The sequence below is a fragment of the Artemia franciscana genome, chromosome 7, assembly GCF_032884065.1.
Source record: "Artemia franciscana chromosome 7, ASM3288406v1, whole genome shotgun sequence".
NCBI classification, from domain to species: domain Eukaryota; kingdom Metazoa; phylum Arthropoda; class Branchiopoda; order Anostraca; family Artemiidae; genus Artemia; species Artemia franciscana.
Genome location: NC_088869.1, coordinates 56,736,852 through 56,756,890, shown reverse-complemented (window position 1 = coordinate 56,756,890; position 20,039 = coordinate 56,736,852). Strand labels below are relative to the sequence as shown.

At 36.7% G+C, this 20,039-nt stretch overlaps 1 protein-coding gene across 1 annotated transcript; it reads left to right on the top strand.

Annotated features, from left to right (window-relative positions):
* Positions 1 to 3,280: 3,280 nt before the first annotated feature.
* On the top strand, positions 3,281 to 18,891 carry LOC136029735 (uncharacterized). The gene is made up of 4 exons (XM_065708240.1): positions 3,281 to 4,781; positions 6,118 to 6,139; positions 14,457 to 14,581; positions 17,873 to 18,891. Exons 1-4 carry the CDS (start codon positions 3,281 to 3,283, stop codon positions 18,889 to 18,891), a joined length of 2,667 nt encoding a protein of 888 aa, XP_065564312.1.
* Positions 18,892 to 20,039: the final 1,148 nt, after the last annotated feature.

Here is a 20,039-nt window from a genome sequence, read left to right as displayed (position 1 = left end):
CAGTCATTTTTGACTCTCTTGAAGCTCGCTTTATCGTGTCTGGTAACCTTACAATTCTTTGTTCTTCACTTTCATCTTTGACAAGTTCTAAATCCTGTTGTTGCTTGTAATTCTCGCTGCTGATTATATAACTGCATTTTTCTTTGTTCTTGGGGTCGTATATCTTCTAGCCACACCTTTCTCTGTTCTTCATTTTCATTTTGGCTCGTTCTGACCCTCATTCTCGCTGCCACTTATCGTTTAACTGTATATTTTTGTGTTCTTCAACCTCGTTTTTGGCTTGTTTTAATTGTTGGTTTAATTAATATTTTAACTACATATTTCTTTATATAGGCAACATATACACATTTTACATATAGGCAACTATATTTGTTTACATTAAAAAAGCTTTTAATACAATAGAACATGCAATTCTTTCTGATAAGTTGGAAAATATAGGAATTAGTGGAATAGCTCTTGAGTTAGTAAGATCTTATTTATTAGAAAGAAGTTTTACAGTCCAAGTTAGTGAGGATTCATATCATATTTCTCCTTTAGAAAATATAGGGGTTCAACAAGGGTTAAAATAATAGGGGTTCAACAATATTGTTTGCAGATGACACAGCAATTAGTTTGAAGGTTGGCAACGAGGAGGACCTGCGATGGGCTCTCGAAACTATTGCTAATCAACAAATACCTAACCTAGAAAAGTAAGAATTTGTGGTTTTTGGGAGAAGCTTGAGAGCAGTGAAGCGTGTGTCATTTAAAACTATTAGTATTGGAACTTCCTCCATAAAATGAATGGATGTAGTTAGATATTATTTAGGTATCTATAGTGACTCAACTCTTTCTTCTAACGCGCATATTAATAAACTTGAGGCAACAGTGTCCAGTAATCTCGGTTGTTTGCAAAAATGCACAAGTTTCTGATACCTTGGATGTGAAGGACGATTTGTTTTGTGGGGAAGAATTAGCGACAGTACTAAAATGATTTTAAAAAATAAGGTTCCAGGTGCTGATAGTGTGGTAAATGAATTTTTTAAATATGGTGGCTCTGAGGTTAGACATAAGCTACTGAATACTATGAATATGATTTTAGAAAAAGGAGATGTACCTAAGAAATTTAGGAAAACTTTTAATTTAACCACTGTATAAGAAAGATGATAAGAGTGAGTGTCATAATTATCGAGGCATTAGTCTGGTCTCTGTAGGGAGCAAATTACTTAGCAATACGATACTTTTTAGACAAAGAGATGCTGTAGACAAAGTTTTAAGAGAAGAACACATCAGTTTTAGAAAAGGTGAAGGATTTGTCGCCCAAATTTACACTCTTAGGTTAATAATTGATAAGTGCCTTAGTTACCAAACACCTTTGGTCCTTAATTTTATAGATTTTGAGCAGGCGTTCGATTCTGTTGATAGAAGAGCTTTGGCAAAGGCTTTATCCTTCTATGGTATACCAGACAAATACATTAAAGTAATTAGTGCTATATACTGGAATAACACTGCTCCGGTTAAAGTAGGAAATGATGTAAGCAGATGGTTTTGTTTTCAATCAGGAGTTAAGCAGGGTTGTTTTCTATTATCGTTTATATGGACCATTTTGATGGAATTTGTCTTAAGGAGCACAAAAAAGGCAAATGGGGAGGAAAAACTCTCCTGGACTTAGATTATGGTGATGACTTAAGCATCCTACATAAAAGTGTGAGCAAAATGAATACTTTTTTAGAGGTTTTGCGAGTTCAGGATGCTAGAATAAGTTCAAAAATTAATGTTAAGAAGACTAGACTTCAGTCTAGTCAAGGTTACTCTGCTGAATTTCATCGGCTGTCGAGTGAGGATTGGCTGTCTGAAGAATTATCTGGATCTAAAATCAAATTCTTTTGAAGAATTTTCCATGCAAAGCGAGCCGCGAAATAATATTCCCGATAGGTAAACGTACACAGGTTGTAAGCAGAAGAGGGGCGGGTGCCTGCCGCAAGAGCCGTACGTACCTGCTGGTATTTAGTTACCCTTAAATTGCGGGGAATAGGTGAGCAGGTCCCGACGCTTCCCTTATACTTGTGTACGCTATCCGAAAATTGCGTTGAATGCTGTGACGTAAGCGATGGGGACTCTCGTACGCAATGCTGTACTGAACTTTCTCACGCGATCCATGCAAGCGGGGAACAAAATTGAAAGCATTGTTAAGCGAGCTGTGGAGTTCTTTGATCATGCTGAAATTCTTAGTGCGAAGGAGAAACTTATAACGCTTGCCAATGAGATTGGTTATGATTACGTCTATCGGAAAACGGCAAACGATTCTGATAACGTGATGGAAATGGCGAAAATCCTAGCCCTTTGCGCTAAAGAGAAAAAGCCCTTGCCTACTTTCGTAATTTTTGATCCGCAGGAAGTGCCCACCTGCCCTGATGAAGTCAGTGCCTGCGTGAGAATAAAAGTAAACGAGATGTGTCGAAAGTTTGATGCCGGATTAGGGGCTATCGCGGATAAGATCAAACTTGCATCTGAACAGTGTGCTCAGCAGCTCGCCGGGGTATCGCAGCAATGTACTACCATAAGCGACGCTATTTCCCAGGGCTCACCCACTCCCCGTTCAGCAGCGAATCCGCCATCAAAGCCACTTTACTCGGTGGTTGTGAAAGCAAACGATATGCCGCCTGAGTTAACGTCCCCACAATCCCGGAAAGACTTCTTTGCAAAGGTTTGCCCTAGCGACGTAAGCTCCGATTCTCTTACTCTGAAACGTAGCAACGATGAATGGAAGATTCTTGTCCAGTCTCGAGATGCCGCTACCCAACTTGCAGAAGCAATGAAAAGGAAGAACATAACCACTAAAGTCAAAGTTCCCCAGTTTGTCGGTATCATGAAAAGAGTACCCTCATCAGTTAGCGAGAGTGAACTCTGTCAAATTGCTGGTTGCGACAAAGTGGCGCAATGCGGATCTACGAGAGCGTTCAAGTTATTCTATGCAAGTCGACAAACACTTGAAAACGCTATCGCGAACCCGCTGAAGATTTGTTTAGAACTGTTCAGGATTGAAGAGTTCCGCTTTCTACCGAGGAGGTGTTTCAAGTGCCATGCTGTTGGTCATTTAGCAGCTGACTGTTCGCAACCAGAAAGGTGTTCGCGCTGCGGTGGCGATGGTCACAGCTCTAGTAAGGACAACCCATGTAGTAATCCGCAAAAATGCCTAAACTGCGGCTCTAGTAGACACTCTTGCTACCATGCTGCTTGTCCCTTTAACAAAGCCCAGCCTAACACTAGCACGTAAATGGAAAATCGAATATTCTGCTGGAATATGAACGGTAAAGTGTTGGACAGAATCCCCCTTCTAACTGACCTTTCTAAAGAATATAACTGTATTTGCATACAGGAACACTTTCTGACCGATGATAGTGTAAACCTTCTAAAGTTTTCCTCGGATATGCATTACCTCGTTCAACCTGCGCGAAGATCTGGGACTCGGGGTCGTCCCTCTGGTGGCCTAGCCATAATCACGCGCTCTAACTCGGGGCCCCCCGTGTGTTTCGAGCAGAATGAATGGTTCCAAGCTGCCAAAATGCATGGCGTGTTTTTCGTAAATGTTTATTTACCAACCAATTACAATGACATCGCTTCAGAAAAGAAGTTTGCAAAAGCATGCCAGAAGCTCGGAAAGTGCCTCCTCAGTTTAGTCCAGAAATCATGCCCTGTTATAATTCTTGGTGACTTTAACTGCAATCTCGACGATCATTCCTGCCATCGGGCTGTACTATTGCTGAACGCCTTACCAAGCGGATTTAAAGTTGCTAAGAAGGATAAGTGCTATTCCTATATCAGTACCGCAAAAACCGTCTCAAATCTTGATCATGTAGTAACTTACAAACTGGACCTAGAGTCAGTCTCGGTTGGATCTGACGGTGCCTATTCGGATCATTTACCTCTCTCTTTTGCAATACCAGCCGTCAGTCCCCAGTGTGCTCCAAAAACCAAGCCTGAGCCAGCACGTGATTGGAAAAAAGTAGTCCGTGAGCAGTTCCAGCTCAATTGTGAACAAATTTTGAAGAAAATTAAAGTGCCTTTCCACCTCCTACAGTGGGATTGTGACCTAACGGAAAGCGAGATACGCCTGCAACTGAACATGTATTTCTACGAAATTTGCCACTCCTTGAGAGTAGCTGAAAGGGTTGCTGTCCCATTACGTAGCGTCCGACGTGGGTCGCGAGTGAAAGGATGGGCCTCTAACAGTGAGCTTGTGAAGGCAAGAGCAGCTGCCAAGTTCTGGCTGGGGGTTTGGCACGAGTGCGACCGGCCAAAAAGCGGGGTAGTCAATGAATTGCGGGTTTATACAAAACGGCGGTTCGCGAAAGAGCTACGAAAACATCGTAGTAGCCTCAAACGGGAAACAGTTTCAAAAATCATTGAAAACCCTAATTTGGTCTGGAAGCTCCGTGCCAGGCCTGTAGAAAGTACGGGACAAAATGCTAGTGATATAGATGAGGAAATATGGGTAGATTATTTTGCTGCTGAATTCTCCCCACCAGATGAAGTGAAAAATAAAAAGTTTAGCGAAGAGCTCGATCAGCTTATGACGAAAGAGCATAATTACCTCGTGATTTCTAGTGCGAAAATAACCCACCTTTGTCAAAAATTAAAGAAGAAATTATCCGCCGGTGCCGACCAAATCTGTGCTCTACACCTACTGAATGGTGGTCCAGTTCTATCGGAGCATTTAGCAATAGCTTACCAAATTATACTAACACATGGTATTGTACCGGACATTTTCTGTTTAGGTGTGATCACTCCAGTTTTGAAAAAGGGTAAAACTTGTTTTAAGTTTTAATGTTGCTCCTTACTTTCAACTGAAAAAATCATTTGTTTTTTTAATTTAATTTCTAATTGTTTTTTTTTAATGATACCAAGAAATCTGGATCCACCTCCACGGGATAATCTCCTAGAAAATTCAATCCTAGTGGAAATTTATCCTGAACAGTTATCCTTAGTGTCCCCACATGTAAAATTGAGTTGGCAAAGAAAGAGTAATATAAATAAAAATAGCTTTGTACAGGAATTCTGGCAAGTTCTCCCAGTATAAAATTCCCTCCCCATGAAAAATCCTCCCAGCAGAAAATCCATCACCACCATCCCCACCTTAAAACTTCATGTAAAATTCCCAACAATAATGCTATATGTAAACAGTGAGCAGATATTACAACTTAAATCCATATCCCCAGGGAATGGGGGGGGGCAAATTATCTCCAAAGGCATAGTTTTTGGACCTTTCAACTATGCTGAACAAAATGACCATCTCAAAATTTTGATCAAACAACTTTGGGTGGGGGGAGAAACAGACATGACAGGGGGCCAGTTGCCCTTTAATCTTTTTGGTCACTCAATAAGGGCACTAGAACTTTTAATTTCTATTCAAATGAGCCTTCTCCTAATGTTCTGGGACCACTGGTTTAATAGTCACCACTGAAAAAAAAACAAACAAATAAACATATCCATGACCTTCTCTAATATGCTGAATTTGACAGTGTAACTCTCATTAGTGGTTTTTTGGACTTTTAGGGAGTGTTTCCCTCCTTTTTCAAAACAGGCAATTTTTTTCATTATTTTAGCCTTTGATGGGTACCACAAATTTTAAGAAATTTTACATATTTGGAATCAGCATAATAAGCCAGTTCCTTTTATATCAAAATTGTATGTTTTTTTTAGCCATACTGTTCTTTACTTATAGTGAATGGCTTACCCTAGGCATAAACCAGTCATATAGCCTAGCCTATAGAATCTTCTAAGAACTGAAAATAAAGAAAAGGTGGAGGTAGTTTCTGGACAATAGCTTCTAGGATATATTTAGGCCCCTTAATTCATTTACTAAGCTCAACTAGCCTACTTTACAAGTAGGCTACCTAATACTCACAAGGCTAGGCCTAGCCTACTTTTAGAAAGAAGGTCTAGGCTATTTCCTTAGAAAAGATGATGTGTTGTATCAATATAGCATTTAGGACAGCAAAACCTATCTTATAGGCCACCTATATTTTATCTTAAATTTGCAATATCTACCTTGGCAAAAGCCACCCATCTATAGGAACACTCTCCTTCAAGGATTATGGCTTATAATATATATTTATTGATTTTAACTCTTTCTTTCAGGGTTATACAATAGGAAACAAAGGTAAGTTTTATTAACAGAATACTCAGGTAGTTAATAAATAAACTTAGGCTACCTCTATAGTCAGAATTGTATCCTGAATCCAAAAATTTAATAGGCTAGGCATTTTTATTACCTTAAATTGCAGCTTGGAGCAATCTAAGGATTATTAGAAATGAACTTTACCCCTATAAGCTATATATTAATTCAGGGTATATATTTGCACATTAGGGGGGTAAAGTTAAAACTTACCTCTATAGTCAGATTTGCATTCTAAATCTAAATTAAGCCTAACTTTCATTTGCACCAAGAATGAACTTTACCCTCCCCTTAATGCATGAATATATACTCTGAATTGGTATATATAAGGGGGTAAATTTCATTTCCAATATAAATGAGTGTCAAATTTGGATTCAGCATGTGATTCTGATCTATAGAGGTATGTTTATTTCTTAGCTACCTGAATATTCTGTTAATATAAAATTTGCCCAAAATAAAGAAAAGGTAGAGACAGTTTCTTGACAATACCTTATAGGATATATTTAGAGCCCTCAGTTCATTTACTAAACTCAACTAGCCTACTTTATAAGTAGACTACCTAGTAGGCCTACTTAAAAGGCTAGGCCTAGTTAGACTATGGTTAGAATGTATTTCCTTGGAAAAGAGGATTTACTGTATCAATATAGCATTTGTGACAGTAAAAGCAGCCCAAGAGGCCACTAGCATACTCTTAAATTTGAAATATCTACCTTGACAAAAGTCATGTGTATAGGACCTCCCCCTCCTGAAAGAATTGTGGCTTGTAATACCACTTGTATTGATTTTACTTCTTTCTTTCAGGGTCATACATTAGAATACAAGGGTCCATAGATACATATAGGCCATCCAGGATATTTGGAGAGTGACCTTTTATTACTCTTTTTCTATAGAACTAAACAAAATCTGGTGCCATCTTCTAACACCAAATTTTGATCAATACAAATACTCAAGATACAGTGCTTGACATACACACAGACCTTAATATGCAAAACCATCCACATTAAAAAGCTTTATGTAAATATTATTATAAGCATTCCCTTGTGTATAACTTTTCATAATGAAAATGATAGAAGGCTGTACAAATGTCATCCTACAGCGCCATCTAAAAAAGAAATTTCAGAGATAAACAACTTGTACTCTAAGGCTCCTAGGATCATTCAGGCTTTCTCTTTTGCCAGTCATTCAACCAAAACTGGCAATCAGTGCCGTCGTTTGGAGGGGGCAGTTTTCCCCAAAATAATTTGTAAAAAACATTATTTATTAAGTAACTTTAAAATTGTTGCTCGTTTTAAGTTTCAACTTTGCTCTTTACTTCAAGAATATATTTTTTTAAATAATCAATGGCTGTTTTTAAAATAAAAAACGCAAGAAATAGGGGCCCATTACGCTTTCTAATATTTGTCAAATTTGTTTCCCTGATATTTACGGTTCTTTTACCACCTAAAATCTATCAGCTCAAGATCAGATTTTCTTGTTTTAAAACTTTCAAAAGTGGATATGAATACCCTCTACATCTTGTTCCAGAAACAAAACATTTTTTTCTTTTTTAATTAATTAGGTTAGAAGTTTGAAAAAAATTAATGAGGAGTCAATCAGAGTTTTGGTGATATTATATTTCAATTCTCCAATATCATTAGCAATTTGAGGAACCATATCATCTAATTTATCCTTCCATGGCTTCAATTATCCTCGTTAAATACAATACAGTTGTGGTAGCACACTGCAAGAAAGGAGAAATGAAAAAGAAAACAAGACGTAGTATTTTATAATAACATTTTTAATATAACTAGATAGATCAAATTGTTTTTAGTTTGGTCAAGGAAGTAGGTAGGGGGGTGGGGAGAGATCCGCTCAATGAATCAGTTGATCGTTTTAATTTTCAATTCAAGTATCTGATTGAAACTTCATTATAGCTCCAAATTCATTTAATTGGAACGCCTAATAAGTGCTGATGAATTCCTATGTCTTGCGTCTTAGATTCATGTAATAACCCATAAATGTAGAACTGTCTTTGTTTATAATATCATGATGACTTCTCGCTATTTTTGGTTTTATAAACATTTTTTTTCTACCTCCAAAAGACGAATTGACATAAATGTACTAAGATTGTTGCTGAAATTAGTTGTATTTCACTCAACATATGCGCTACCTATGGGACATTTATCTCTGGATGAGTATCCTGTAGAAAATGTCTGCTGCAAGTAGAATAAAGTTAATTCGAAAAATATATCTATATTTGTCTCATAATTTAGATATTTTATGCTCACAAATTGGCGGTAGCAACCGATACTCTTTATTGTTATCAATTCTAGCCTGCAGCACTAGGACAATGAGCTTTGCTTGGTGAAGAAAATCTTAAAAATAAAACGATATTCTCCCTCAAGAAATAGATACCCTGATCTACAGAAGAAAAAAAACTTTTTTGTTATTTTTGTTAGATTTTTTTAGAACAAAGATACAAAGGGGAAAGTAATTTTCAAACTCTTAGTGTCAATTTTTCCCTTCCAATTGGCATCCCTGGTAAGATTTCATTAATGTATGTTTTCTGCTACAATGCTGCCAAATCTTGTTCAGATTCTGTGAATATTTTGTATATTCAGCAGTCCTTTTAATCAAAAGAGTCTTTCTCAAGCTATTCAATCACAGCCAAGAATTAGCTGATAATTGTGATTTTAGGGGGTCCTGAATTGCCAAAAATGTAAAGTTCCAGCAAAATTAATCCGACCTTTGATCCCTTAGTTCTACGACCATCTACCTTAGGTCTGTCCTGGAAATAATGTATGGAAGGATGGATGATAGACTTATCTATCAATAAGTATTTATATATAATTTATCATTTTAAGTATTTTTCATTTTTATTCAAACCTTAAAAAGGCTTATGCCAGATTCGCCTCTCACCCAGACTATCTGGTGGTATAATAGTTCCATATGAGACAGCACAAGAGTTTTTGACAGTATTGTATTATGTCATTGATGTTCTAAATACAGAGATTGGAAGCAAACTAGAGGAAAACAGTTTGGATATTTTGAACAACTTAAGTGTAATGCTAGGTGTAGCTGAAATGAACAAAGACAGTATAAGCTTTGTGTGTGAATACTGTAAACTCAATTTTGAACGATGTATCTCTGATCTATAAGGTTTTAATAGAGTTGAGAATATAAAAAACAAAACATTCTAGAATAGGCATCTGTGTTTGCTGAAAAACGTTTGAAATGTATCTTTCCTCTAACATTTGATCTATTCAAACTGTGCTCTGCGAACTCTGCGTTATGTGAAAGATCTTTTTCTTCTCTTTGACGGTCGAAGGCGTACTGTCGCAACACCACAAGACAAAAAAGGTACTCTCACTTGCACGGTTGGTAATTGAAGAGAAAGTATAAATTTAACTTGATAAAGTGTTGAATGAATCTAATATAGAAAATGGTAGACAGCTGTATTTTCTGTGAAAAATGACAAGTCTGTATAATACAGAACCAAATTATTGTTTATTTCTATTCTAGGATTAAGTGTGGATTGTAAGTTTAATTTATATGTACATATGAGTAATTTTAAAATTACAAGATATATGTCACAGTATAATATTTCAGGATCTGTAATAATACTGTGAATTATCCTGTATTTATGCGTTTGCTATATGTGACCCGCTGATGCCTATACTATATATTGATTAAATCAGCTAACCCGCTACCAAATCAACTTAATAACAAACAAAAAATAATAGTTCAAAAAATCACGCATATTAAAAGTTTAGCACAACCAACTTAATCTTAAAGAGTCAAAATCCATTTAAAATTGCACACAACTGAATAGCGCAATATGCAGGGCTATTAGAATATTGCTTGGTTCAACTATATAAGATTGAACATGCTTTGCTGGGTATAGGGGTCAGGGGAAATGGAAGGGAATGGGTACTGCAACATTAGTGATGAAGCTGGCTGAAAAAACAAAACAAAAAACAAGTGCACACGATTTTCATCTTCGCCCACCCAAAAGCTTGTTTACACTATACTGCTTTTGTGTGCAGCAATTCACAGCTGATAATTTTAGCAAAAGCCTAGCACCAGTTCTAAATTTTATGTTTTTTTGATTTTGTATGTATTTTACGTTGTATGTATATTTGTTGTACGTTGTTATGATTTTTTATTATGTGTTGTGTAATATCCTAAATTTAACCAAGTAGCGTCTTTGCTAAATATTAACTTTTCTACACGACTGCTCGAAGATAATGTGTTATTGAATACATGGAAGGTAATAAGCCAGCTCTACTTTTTTTTGCATTTAGTGTTCAGTATCTATTATAAAACACTTTCCAAAACAAGTTTTCAAACATCTTGAAAACAATTTAGGCTTGGGTTTTTCAAAATGTTCTAATATCGTTTCCCCCTGAAGTTCCATATCCCTTGATTCCCTGGATGTGGACCCAATCTTACCCCCCCCCTAAATTTCATGCTCATCATTTTATACATGAAAAAATGGTTGTAGGGACTAGAATTACCATCCAGTCAATGTTATTAGTTTTCCGATATCAAAATCGTGTAACACAAGCTTTGCAACTGTAGCTAGTAATAATCTAATGATGCTAATGAATAGCACGAAATTCTTAAGGCTACGAAAGTTGGATCTTTACAATATATACTGGTTTTAACATTACTATTTTAGTAACGTTAGTTCTTAACTTTTATCTTCACTTTTAACGTTTATTATTTGATATCGGAAAATTCTCTCTTAAGTCAGTCGTGTATACATGACTAAAACTGTTTTCACATCACTATTATGTAACCTAAGCTACTTTGCGTAATAATGTAAAAGAGAAAAATAGTTTGAAGTTTTCATTTATTTCAATATGTTGAAAACAGCACATTTATGTAAGTAGGATTAATAGGTAAAAAAAGCAAAACAGAGATTCACATAATAGAAAAACTATTGAAATACTACTCATAAAAGAGAGGCTGTCAGTACCGATATGCCAAATTCGTAACGTTCACAACAATTGTTATGTTGAGCGCTACCGCTGAAGCTTGCAAATGCGCGTCTGAGCTCAGAGTTACCTGGTTGGTCACTTAATCCAGCTTCACAGAAATTTGTAAATCTTTTAAGTTGTGATACCAAATATGGGTGATTGTGACCGGTCAAAATTTGGCACCAATGATGATTTGAGATTATATACTAAGCATATATAAACCCCAAATTATCTACTAAGCGTATTTAAACCTAACATTATATACTAAACGTCATTTTTGCTAAGTGTCACGCCAATATTAAAGCTAGAATTACTGACTGCAAGAGTGAGAACCTTACAGATAACCCTTTAAGATCTTGGGGTTTATAGGAAAGGAAAAGACCTGAGGGTTTGCCTCAGAGCTACCAAGTGAGAGAGACTGTGTCTATTTCTCTCCTCCAAAATCTTCTATCCCCCCCCCAATCCTGAGTTAAGAATCTTTAAATGGGGATAATCTGGTTAGCGTCACATATCAGTATTGAATTGGTAGTCTCTTATAATCACCCACTGTCATCCACCTTCAAAAAGACTTTTCGCGTGGAAATAACCAATTATGAGATTTTCAATTACTATACACAAGAGCTACTATTTGGCAGAGAGCTTCAAACCAAACATCTTCGGCAGCATATAGAGATGTTTTACCAAATTATTTTTTAATCCTGGAGCTGTTTCCAAATTTTTCCGTATTGGTGTATTAAGACTCGTAAAAAAAGATAACTGATAGCGCTGCTCTTATAGGCCTAAAATAGTCGTTAAAGTCTTTGTAAATTATGGAGTTGTTAGTTATTAATAATTAAGGATGTAAATAAGGCTTACTCAGCCCCGAACAACCAGTTTAGATTTAAAAAAATGATTATAGCTGAGAAAACGTCCATTATTTGCTTAATAATATTCTAATTGAAACAGAGAATTGTGGTGAATTCCTATTTCTTGCAGCTCGTGACGTTTCTCACGCTTCCAAACCTAGTAAGCATTCTTATTTATTATTGAAAAAAAAAATTTTAACTGGAAGTAAGGAGTGACATTACAACTTAAAACGAACAGAAATTACTACGTATATGAAAGGGGCTGTTTCCTCCTTAACGCCCCGCTCTTTACGCTAAAGTTTGACTCTTTCTTTCAACTCTACTTTTTAAAACAGTAAAGAACTTTAGCTTAAAGAGCGGGGCGTTGAGGAGGGAATAGCCCCTTTCATATACGGAATAATTCCTGTTCGTTTTTAGTTTTAATGTCACTCCTTACTTTCAGTTAAAAAAAACTTGTTTTTTATTCAATTTCAGAACATTTTTTAATTTATACATGTTTTGATTTTGGCTCTCCACACATGAATAATTAAAACGAAATTAGCATTTTTTTTTTTGCTAAATGGCTTTCTCATAGTTTTGATCAGACGATTTTGAGAAAAAAGAAGCAGGGGAGGAGATATAGTTGCCCTCCAACTTTTTGGTTGGTTAAAAAGGCAACTAAAACTTTTAATTTTTACGAAAGTTTTTATTAATAAAATATAACGTAACTTAAGAATTAACTTACGTAACAAGCTTCTATATTCGTATGTTTTTATTACGTATATGAAGGGGGCTTGCCCCCTCGTTAATACCTTGCTCTTTACACTAAAGCTTAAATTTTGTCCCAATTCCTTAAGAATGACCCCTGAATCACAAAGGCCGTAGAATAAATAGTTGAAATTACTAAACGTACTTTAGCGTAAAGAGCGAGGCATTAAGAGGAGGTGGACTCCTCATATGCGTAATAATTTCTGTTCATTTTAAGTTTTAATGCTGTTCCTTTCTTTCAGCTGAAAAAAACTTTTCATATTTATTTTTCATTGTTTTTTTTAAACAATGCTAGAAAATCCTGCACCCCTTCATGGGAATTCTCTTCTCCCATGACAAATTCCTCCATGTAAAGATCCTCCCATGATTGTTATTTGTAAAGCCTAAATACGAGTTTGGAAAGAAATCCACTGGGGTGTGGTAATCCCAACCCCATATATAAAAACAGTGTGATTGAACCCAAAATAAGATTAAAATCAGTTCATTTTCAAAGCTTTAGACCTTTCCATTCTCAGTTACGCTGATGATATCTAATTTAAGTAGAACAATATTGTCTGCTAGGGAGGATTTTTTTGTGCTTATTAGAGAATATACCAAAACAGGTCAAGTTTAATAAGTCGAAGAGCAAGGCTCTTGCTTTCGGTAAAACTATAGTAAAAAATTAGAGCCTTCCTTAAAAATGATAAACTTACTTGTGCCTTTTAATTTAAGTTAATTTCCAAAATAGACGATAAAGTCGAAATACAGATTATGAGCCCATTCATCGCAATACCGCTATTGCAAAAGCCCATCTTCTAAAATTTTGCTTTTATATGTAAGTAAATCTTTCCAGCTGAACATTATTTTCTCGGCCGTCGAGTATTTGCTTTAATAGCCCTAAAAAGTCTTGATTAGTAGCATAGGATAACCTTTCGTGAAAATTACTGGCTTTTTAGATGTCAATTTCTTGGCGGGAGCCTTTTCGACTGACGATACCTTCTTGGTACTGATTTCTTTGGCGGTAGGGCGTTTTTGGCAACAGTAGGTTCCTTGAGAACCCTAACAGGTTTCTTGCTACGAGCCATGGGCATAGTAGTCTTTTTGGATGAAGTAGACTTTTAAACTGCTGTATGTTTGACTCGTTTCTTGACCGAGGTTTTATTGGCTATGGACTTGGCAGGCTGTGTATTACTCGCGACAGAAAAACAATATTCGGGGAAGGATTCTCTTAGCATTAAGTAAATGGGCTTTCTTAAAATTTTGTTAGTCTGACAAAACTTTACAAGAGATCGGTATTTCATAAAATATGACAGGAAGAGGAAAAGGAGCAAAGGTACTTTGAAAAGGAGGCACAAAACGTAATCGCAAAGCTATTCCTGGCAAAGGAATCAGAAGACTGGCTCACCACAGCGGCAAAAAACGTAGACTAATTCTGGCTTAACTTACGAGGAAACCCGACGGGTTCTTAGATAACTTCGAAGACCACACTGCCTTTCCATGACGAAAGTAAAACAGTTCAAAATAGGGATGAAACCTTTTAATTGACAGTGAATAGATATAAAAATTATTTAACTGGATATTTCGAACACATATACAGTGTTCATCATCAGCAGTAAAACTCCATCAGTTCATCATCAGTTTTACTGCTGATGATGAACACTGTATATGTGTTCGAAACATCCAGTTAAATAATTTTTATATCTATTCGCTGTCAATTAAAAGGTTTCATCCCTATTTTGAACTGTTTTACTTTCGTGACGGGTTCTTAAGGTTTCTTAAGGAAGTTGTTCACGATGCTGTTACTTACGCAGAGCATGTCAAGAAAAAGACTGTAACTGCAATAGATGTAGACTACGCTTTAAAGCGTCAAGGTCGCACACTGTATGGCTTTGGTGGTTAAGGGTTTTCAATAGTGTGTCAGCTGTCTCAGTCAACTCAGTGGTGCTTTTACCATATAAATGTTTCTTGACAAGTCCTTGGCATCCAACCTAAGAATAATATTTTTGTAATTTGAAATAATAATTAATATTAAGTTTAATTTTTTGCCCTTTTTGTAATTTTTCTGGGGCGGAAAAGGTTGCTACATGGCCCAGAAAATAGTAACCTCACCTTGGGTTCACTTTGTTTTGCTGTTTCGGAAATCATTATTACCTTGCTTTAAACTTTATGGGTTGGATGAGTGGCTAGTTAGTCAATTTTTACGACGGCTAACTATGGCTGGGACATCATCAGTTTTTTTTTCCCTAAAAAAAGTTTTTTTGGGCTCCGGACTGTGGTTCCGGCTTTGGAGGTTCGTGGGTGAGCCATTGATAAGGGGGGCGGTAAGCTATATCGTTTCATAACAGTTTATATTATCTTATTATTATCTATATTATTATTTTGATAAAAGATTAGAGGCTTTTGCATTACCTTTAGTGATTAAATGATGAATGTAGAGGACTCGATAGCCGTTTGGCCGTCCCTGGTCTATTTAAGCCAGGAACCACTTTAATATGGTAACCTTTAGAAGTAGGGTAATTGAGTCCTGAGTACGGGGTTTTGATGCAGCAATCTCGATTCACATGCTGTTGATCAAGGCCCTTGGATTTAAGGTTAAATCTTGGATTTAGACTTAAAGGCCGTTAGACTTGGTGAAGACGTTGCGAATAAACGACAAAAACCGGAAGTCGAAACCTAATTTCCAAGAAATCTTAAAAAAGAATTTATAGCTTCTTTTGTTTTGTACCAGAGAAAGAGATATTCAGTTTTGATGAAACCTATATTATTAGAAAGGGCGAATTCTGTTTTTTAGATTACTGGTTTTTTTTTTAGTTCAGGAACGAGCAATCCCTAAAAATGCTCGAGCATACCTGCTAAGAAAACGCAAAACATCATCAAAAAAGATATGTCACTTCATCAATTTTGCAGCATTAGAAGTTCCTTGTGGTGCTATCCACTCAAAAAAGGTCCCAAAGACACTTATACTACAGAAAGAAGGTCGGCCGCCCGTCTTTGAGACAGCCAGCCGACATTCAGGCTCACAAGATGATTTTTAAAGTTTTCAATCCGAACAAAATGTCTTCGGAAAAGACAAAAGGGACAGAATTTAGAATTAACATCTATATTAAAAACACATTACCAACTCGAATTTCAGAAGGGATTTGGTGACGCTCATGTTCATTATGCTCTTGAGGAGTTGTTAAAGCAGGCTACTCGACAGAAAAATGCACGGTATTTTTGTACTGTTGACATTTCTGGTGATTTCTATGATGTTGTTCATTTTCGGACTCTTATTTTCATTGATTCTTGCTATTGTTGATTCGTCAATTGTGTCAGTGTTATATTATTGGTATTTAAATCTATTGGTAACTAAATGCTCGTGTGCGGTGGCAAAATAGTATTTCTGATCAGATTTATGTTAAACAAGCCACTGAACAATGTGGGGTATTGTCACCATACATTTTGAAAAATGGTCTAGGTAATTGTTTGTGTTCTTCGCCGAATAGCGTATATTATGGCGATACTTTTATTGAAAACCCGTCTTAATAAGAAAAGATATTACGGAACACTACAAAAAAAGCAAAAAAAAAAAAACAAAAGAAAAAAGCTTTAAGTTTAGCAACAGCTATAGTAGCATATGCCATATGATGACAAGTGATGAGGTTTGAAATGCATCATGCAGTCACATTGGTATGAGTCATGCTGCCTATGCGGATGACGTTCTTTTGGTTAGTAGAACACGTCCAGGTCTTGAAAATAACCTTCAACCCCTTATTGAGCTTAAGTGGGCACATCATGGTTTGGACACACTAAACTATATGCTGACGGCTGTTGACCAGGGGCTGGGACTGGTTGTGCTGTGGTGACCCCTGGATCAGAGGTTACTAAGTGTTTTAAAAGTTCAGAAAAACAGTCAATTTTTTCGATTGAGCTAACAGTCAATTTTTTCGATTGAGCTAAGTGGTTTGCTACATTCGGTGTTGACCCGGATGCGATATTTTGAAATGGTATATCTTACTCACGGGGTTGGATTGGACGATCCTAGTATTTTCTGGAACACCATGCTAAACTATTAAATTTGGGCTTTTTTCAAATATATATATATAAAGTTATAGAAAGTAAAAAAAAAAAAAAAAAAAAAAAAAAAAAAAAAAAAAAAAAAAAAAAAAAACTGGCCTTCTGGTATATAAAATGACAATAGAAGTATTAAAATAACGTTCAATTCACTGTAGTCTGTGCAAGCTAAGATTTTAATCAAAGATTATTCCTAGGTCAGCCATCTTTGTACCTCCCAAGTTTTGTGGCAAGGAAGTTTCTAAGCCATGTCGTCAGCACTGAATGTCTGCCTTATCTAGAATCTCAGGAAACATGAATTTCTATCCACTCTTTTTCATGAAAAAAAACATGAGACGACCTCGTTTGATATTTTATATTCGAGAAACAAAAAAAAATCCCTGCTCAACACTTGATAAGCGTAAACTTCATAAAAATAAAATCGTGAATTGGGACCAAAAGGCTTATGTCTTCCACGTTGCTGCAATGAAGTAAGCCATAACTCGAAACGTCGTTGAGATCAACATATTCATATTCACTATCATTGCTTTCAACAGTTTTCGTACCTAAAACAATTCCTTTTCGTGGCCTTCTTTGCTTTTTTTTTCTCGCTTGCTCTATTTCATCTCTTTCAAGAGGGTTGGTAATTATTTTGGAGCGTCCCCAATTGCGGGCTTGTCACTCCAAAACAGTAGACTAATAGTGGATACAGTGAGGAAATGTAGAACATGTTCAGAAAGTGACTATAAGTCTTCTTTCAGTCTGAGAGGCCTCATATGATGCCAAGGATCTTAGGTTTCAGGCACTATAACTATTGGTCTATCTGTTACAACAGAGGACAAAAAAACTTGATCCGAGAAAATATCCCTGTAGAATGGGGAAATTTATGTTGCACAAAAAGCAGACCGAACGTTCACCGTTGCTAAATTTTTCTAGAAAACGCTATTAAGTAGTCCTGCCACTTCATAGACTGAAATTTGCTTTTGGAATTGCGGTTATTCAAATGTAGAAGAATAGCGCATGTTTCATCTGGCTTCATATGTTTCATGCTTGACAGATTCATACAAGCTTAGTAGGTGACTAGTGGGAATATAAAATCTTCCCATTTGAGCTACTAATTTCCTAAAAAAAGCTCATAATTTCGGACATTAAAGCTAGTTGTAAAGTGCCTCCCCACCAGTTTGGATTCCAAGCTGGCTTAGGATGTGCCCATGCCTTGCATGTAGCTGCAAATGTTCTACTGGATGCCCACATTTCGAAAGAAAGCCTAGCTATAGGTGAATATGATGTACAACGGGCTTTTGATTCGGGTATCCATTCTCAGAATATGGTTGAGCTGAGAAAGTCCGGAGTTGACCGTGCTATTGTCAAACCCTTGAACGACATGTATAGTAGGCTCAAGGTCCGTATTAAACTGTCAGGTAAATTAAGTCGTAGGTTTGCTGTGGTGAAGAAAGGTATAAAACAGGGAGCCGTATCATCACCTGATCTGTTCAACAACAGCATATCGACGGCCCAGTCAAAAGTGGCCCCTTGCTGTATTTTTAAAGGCATTGACGTGTCCCTAGTTGGGTTTGCAGATGACCTTCTAAACTTTTCAAGAATTTTGTCTTCTTTGGAATCTAACTTTAAAATTTTGGAGATGGAGTATGATGAAATTGGGTTGAGTTTTAATGTGACAAAATGTGAAGTACTGTTATTTAACTGGAATGCCTCTCAACCCGAAATCCAACTAGGGTCACAGGTGGTCATGCCCTCTAAGTCAATTGTATACCTGGGTCTGCCGATCGGTGAAACTCTTCAGCATACACGAGCACTGCTTGTAAAGCACATCGAGAAGAAGATCAGGTCAGCTTATGGAGCTTCGGTTTCCTCCAAGCGTAATCTAAATAGGTCGCTGCGTGCACAAATATTTGTTGCTGTTGCCTTACCCCATGTTCTTTACGTTTCGCCGTTCTGGAAGTTACTTACAAATTCGAATAAAGTAACTATAAGAAGAATATTCTTCAGGTACCTCAAGTTCCTACTTGAGATGCCATTAAGAACAAGTAATTCTTACCTAACGAGGCGGTATTCAGTACCTGACCCATTTACTGCGGTGGAAGCGTGTCTTGAAAAGTACCGTGATAGAGTAGAAGCGAGTAACCACCAGTGGACCGCCATTCTTACATAGTTGTATTATAGTTCCTTCGTGATTATTTTCATTTCAAGAAGTTTCGTTGTGTTTTGTATGTGCGTTTTCTTCTCTTTTGTTTTTTATCCGTCTTTTGTTCAATTGTGACGGGTTTTTCCAATATATTTATTTATTTATTATTTATTTAAGTCACTAAGGCTAGGAATAAGTGAAGAGAAAAGCTGACATTGGGTAATGAAAACGTTGATCAGGTGGGCACCTTCACTTACCTCGGTAGTATTATTAGTAAAAACGGTGGGAGCAGTGAAGATGTTAAAAAGAGAATAGCCAAGGCTCAGGGTGTTTTTCCACAGTTAAAAAAAAACTGGGAAGAATAGGAGGATAAGTATGCTAACCAAGATTAGAATATTGGAAGGTGCAATGATGACAGTTGTCAAACAGGGCTCTGAAGCATGGACGCTCCGAAGAGCATATGAAGATTTACTAAATGTTTTCCAGAGAAATTGCCTATGGATGTTTTGGGTAACCGGCTGACTGACCGTATTTCAAACAGTAGGTTGGACGAAAAATTTGATTCAATCCCACTTTCTAGGGCTACAATGAAAGAAAGGTTGAGATGGCTAGGGCACGTTCTGTAGATTAAGGATGACAAATTGCCAAAGATTGTCCTTTTCAGCCAACTGTCTAGGGCTAAAGGAAAGGAGATCATCCTCGTCTGGGTGAAGGATGTCATAAATATAGATTTAAAGGAAATAGAAGTTCCTGGGAGGGTGTAAAGAGGGAGGCTTTAAATAATTGGGATGGAGAAGGAGCGTTTACAGCTTTGTTGGCCTAACGTGGCTTGGTGCTGCGGTTAGTTGTTAATAGTTGTAGTAGAAGCCTAGTGCTTTCCGTGATAGCCAACGATGTAGTGTTGTCTCTGATTTTGTAAAATTTCTTTGGGACCTAGTGCCTTAAATTCGCCTTTGCTTCAATGCCTGTAAGCTTTTATTCCTATTTTCTGGTTAGAAATCAATATCGATAGATATTGTTGCTTATCAATATCGATTTTACAAAGTTGCTTAGCACGCTGGCTTACTCAGCACACCAAAACCAACAAATCACTGCAAAACCAAAAGACTAAATGAAGACCAACCGGCGGCACGGCACCACACCGATGGATTTTTTCTACTTCGCTCTTCTTGAGC